Consider the following 4,817-nt stretch of genomic DNA (forward strand, 5'->3'; position numbering starts at 1 on the left):
AGACATCCGCACGCATAAGGAAGCGCGTGCGTGATCACGGAAGGCTTGTATCATGTGGACACGCCAACAGGGTTCTTGTCATTATTTAGAATCCCTTATGGGGGTGACAGAAATGATGTACTATAGCTTTCAATCTGATGGCTGTCACCTAAAAGTTCCAGTTGTTGGCCACAAATCATCTGCTAGAGAGAACAAGCTACAAGCATCTAAGACACCCCAAATCCCAGAAAAAGCGATTTTTTTCATAATATGGGCACTTTACGAAAGCGGTCTAAGGTTTGATTTTGTCTGTGCAATGTTATCCCTATAAAAATGTCTTGTAAACAACCCGTGTAAAATATTATTTTACCTTTCGTATTGATTGTGTTGATTTGATAGTGTTTAATTTTGATTATGCATTGGAAAGGGCCCGGATTCAGCCCCTGTGAGTTTTGTTTTTTTCATCTCTCCATCACATCTTTTATTGATTATGTGTCTATTAATCTGTAGTATTTATATGTGTGTAAACCAATCCACTTAACTAAACCGGTTGTGCGGGGCATCTCCCAGTGAGAAGGGGGCGAGCGGGGGATAATGGAGCCCCGGCATGGGGACGGCCCTTGTAGTTGTTTGACAACTTTAGCTCCATCAAAAGAGACGTTTAGAAACTGGAAACCTAAAACGGATCTTCTTGCTGTCGCCTGTCCTGCAAGCACAGCTGTATGTTCCAGCTGAACTGTTTGGTAACAAAACAAAAAGGTGTGATGTCACTCACTTAGCTCAGACACACTATCATGTGTGATAATAACTTCTAATGTAATAACACCCTATTACAGTCTCTTGCCTTGCCAACTCTTTGGCCATACAACCCAACCCCGCCCCGGGGGGCAATCACTCATTTTCTTACCACACACAAAGGGTGTGTCATTTGGTACCTTGTTCCAGGCGGAGGGACAGCGATCTCCTGGCGACCTCCACCTCTGATTTGTCCAGCACCTGCCGGCACCACTGCAGAGGTGTGAGGGAGCCGGCTGTGGGCTCTCTGGCTTTTGATGGCACGTACAACCTGGAGAGAGACAAAGATTGAAATGCTGAGAGTCAAACAATGGCCTAAACTGTCACAGGAGGACGTAGGCTACTATTTAAAAGCTCCTGGGAAATAAATGCGTTTTATTCAAGAGTCTGCAGCCATGCTTGCAGCTCTGCAATCTGTTTGAATGCTAACATGTGGATGTTTGGCAGGTACACTGTTTACCATGCTCCACCCTGGCCTGGGAAGGCCTCCAGACCCCCAGTTGGAGCTCTGTAATGTGGCTCGGGAAAGGGAAGTTTGTGGTCCCTTGATGGAGCTGCTGCCCCGGCGACCCGATAAAGATGAAGATGTATGGATGGATGGATGTTTACCATGCTGATCATCTCATTTGAGCATGCTTATTAGCACTAACACAAGCGCAGGTAAGTCTGATGGGAATGTCATTAGTTCTGCACGTATTTACGAGGTGGGGCTGCAACTAAGGATTATTTTCAGCCATGATTTTTCTTTTTTATTGTAATAGGCCAGAAAATACTGAAAGCAAGCCAATCCTGGTTCCCCAGAGTCATATATTTTCCAAAGGTCTTTTTTGGCCAACTAACAGTCCACAACTCAAAGATATATTTGGTTTACTATGATATAAATCAGAGGAAAGCAGCAACAGTTTCATTGCAGTTGGTTATTGGATCGAAACATAACTAATTATTATAGAGAAGTGATGGCCTCCAAGTTGAAAACGCAACAAAAAAGAAAGATCGCAACATTGATATATTACTACTTTAAAATAACTCATTGCTGAACATACACTATTATTGTCTTTTATTTTTCTATGCAAATGCAGTACCAACATCACTGTGGTTTCTTTTGCATTGTTTGTAGGATTTTAATTTTATTAAAGTATTATAAAATTGTCCTGTTGGTACTATGTAGCATGTACCATTTAGTCCCTGAGAGATCTTTCTTTTGTGCCACCGAACAATCTCTGCCCTGTCTTAAGGCGATGCTAAGCTTTTCTGATATGAGGAAGAGGAGCTGCTCTGTTCAAACGGAGTGGATCAGATTATTCTGACAGCCCTGAACTCTTTCTCCACGATTTTTTTGCTCTGCTGGCAGCAGAGAGGGAGCTGAATTATAGATTAAAACCTTCACTGACATCAGGTGAGACATGGAAGGGGACACACAAACACACACTTTGGTTACTATTCCGAGACACGAGGAGGGGACATGCCTGCAATGTGAAGACATCAAACACAAAACAAAAGATGAATGCAAATGTGCTGCAGTGCAGAATCAGCAGTGCTCTTTACTCTTCAAAGATAACTTTGATCTCTTAGGTTTCTAACATGCACTCTGACCTTATTGATATAAACAGGGTAGACAAAATATTAGAAACATCTCTGTGTGACCATACCCCCCCCCCACGACAGCCTCCACCTTGCCCCCCTCCTCAAAAGCAAAAGACTAAGAAATGGCACTTACTCAGAAAAGCTCATTGTGTGACTGGCTCTAGTGCTGGAATTCTGCACTAAGGCTGAATTTTGGGAAAGAGACTTCAGATACAGTATTAGGGGGCACACTAAGGTCTATATAAAAGAGACTTCAGATACAGTATTAGGGACCACAAGGTCTATATAAAGAGACTTCAGATACAGTATTAGGGACCACTAAGGTCTATATAAAGAGACTTCAGATACAGTATTAGGGGACCATAGGTCTATATAAAAGAGACTTCAGATACAGTATAGGGACCCCTAAGGTCTATATAAAGAGACTTCGAACAGTATTAGGGGACCACTAAGGTCTATATAAAAGAGACTTCAGAACAGTAGTAGGGACACTAAGGTCTATATAAAGAGACTTCAGATACAGTATTAGGGGACCACTAAGGTCTATATAAAATGTAATGTAAATGTGCTGTATTTATTAGCGCTTTCCAGTCTAACAACTGCTAAAGCGCTTAAAAGAGAATTGAGTACAGTATTAGGGGACCACTAAGGTCATATAAAAGACTTAGATACAGTATTAGGGACCCTAAGGTCTATATAAAAGATACTCCGATACAGTATTAGGGGACCACTAGGTCATATAAAAGAACTTCAGATACAGTATTAGGGGACCACTAAGGTCTATATAAAAGAGGATTTCAGATACAGATTAGGGGACCACTAAGGTCTATATAAAGAGACTTCAGATACAGTATTAGGGACTACTAAGGTCTCTATGAAAGACTTCAGATATGGTATTAGAGGACCTTTAAATGTAGGGATTTATTGTGGGACAGCTGTTACAACTTTCTAATAGCCAACGTATTGATTAACTGAAAAAGCAAAAATCAATTGGTTACATATGAAAACAACTTAGTTGCAGCCCTATAACTGTCAACAAACTGGCTTCCCATTGGTTGATTTGCATGAGATGGTCAGTTCACTCGGCAAGATGCAACATGGTCAGCCAAATGTGAGTTCCTGATTTTGATTTGGTCTCTTTGCAACAACCTCACACATGCCATTTTTTTTGCTGAAAGTAGGCAATACATGTTACTTTTTTCCTGCAGATTTTTTGGAAGACATGGCAGCAGTAGCAGCAACAGTTAGGCTAAACTATCTTTTGGAAATGCAGGCAAATACTGTTAAGCATTCAGCCAATGGCATTTTGATATGAATTTGTCTCCTGCACAGAAGAAGAATGGCAGCATGGTGCAGCCCTTATGACAGGCCTAATAACAAGTTTGTCCATCTCTCTTTCTCAGCTAATTCAGCTCCAGGGTGAGTGGCTTTGTCTTGCAGTAGGCTGGACTGGCTGGTTACATCCAGACACAATGAGAAAACCAGGCGTTATCAACAGGAGACGCATCTACAGCACACATGTGGCCTTGGCATGCACGAGACATGATTCAACAGCATAAAGCAACAAATGGTTGGAACATTTAAAACAGTTACCATGTTTCATCAGACTCGTCTGAGCAGCATAGAGAATCAAAATCCAAAAGTTCCAGCTCGTCCAGAAGCGACGGCTCGGATCCGTCCTCCGCGTCCTCCGCCTCCCCCGCAGCAGTAGCCGCTCCATCCCCACCGGAGTGCGGCTGGAAATAGTCGAAAGGCTCCTCCAGGGGCACGAATGCCTCCAAGGACGACTGACAAAGCAAGGTGGGCAGCGGGCTGGGGAGGCGGTATCCCCCGGCGCTGCTGAGGACGCATGCCGAGGATGGAGGCAGCACCTGCGGCCCGCCGGAGCAGCTCGCCCGGGTCCGCAGCTGCTCATTCTGGCGCTCCAGCTTCCGGACCAGCTCCTGCAGCTTCTTCACCTCCAACTCGGCGTTCAAGGTGTTGCTGTTGCAGTCTACCTCTGTCATTATCGCGTGGTTCAGTACCGCTGCCTCCATTGAACCAGAACACAAAAAATAAAGCTACTACACCTCCAAATGAGAGGAGAACTGGCTGAGCCGTCGGCCTCAGACTAGTCTCAGTAACGGTAGCGTAGTAACCAGTCTCGCTCGCCTGTCTGTCTGGACGGTTACCCAACGTGAGACTATATACGACTCCGCCCTCAGCACACCCCACCCTCCGCCTCCCTAACTCACTGCACTGAGTTCAGGTAGCCTACACATTGCACCTGTCGCAGTATTAATAATGGAATAGTATCCAAAATGTACGATTTTATTTTACAAAGTAAACTTTCAACATTTCATTTTTCAAAATAGTCGAATTGATTTTAAGATATTGTTTCAAGCACATTTGCGCCCATATGATGGCTTAATTGTTCTGAACAGATGGTTTATAAATCATAAACTGCAGATGGTTTATAA

General features: G+C 43.6%; 1 protein-coding gene across 4 annotated transcripts in view; it reads right to left on the minus strand.

Annotated features, from left to right (window-relative positions):
• LOC116673885 (SLAIN motif-containing protein 1) overlaps positions 1 to 4,506 on the minus strand; it is a 14,958-nt gene extending 10,452 nt beyond the window's left edge. The window contains exons 1-2 of one of the 4 annotated variants that reach the window (XM_032506234.1): positions 3,952 to 4,506; positions 915 to 1,045 (exon numbers count right to left, since the gene is read on the minus strand). In XM_032506234.1, coding sequence (XP_032362125.1) covers positions 915 to 1,045; positions 3,952 to 4,394 — 574 coding nt within the window. In that variant the 5' untranslated portion in view covers positions 4,395 to 4,506. The remainder of the gene's footprint in view (positions 1 to 914; positions 1,046 to 3,951) is intronic. The other 3 variants (XM_032506233.1, XM_032506235.1, XM_032506236.1) reach the window with 3 other exon arrangements.
• Between the last annotated feature and the right edge of the window lie 311 nt (positions 4,507 to 4,817).

This window comes from Etheostoma spectabile, chromosome 24, assembly GCF_008692095.1.
Source record: "Etheostoma spectabile isolate EspeVRDwgs_2016 chromosome 24, UIUC_Espe_1.0, whole genome shotgun sequence".
NCBI lineage: Eukaryota > Metazoa > Chordata > Actinopteri > Perciformes > Percidae > Etheostoma > Etheostoma spectabile.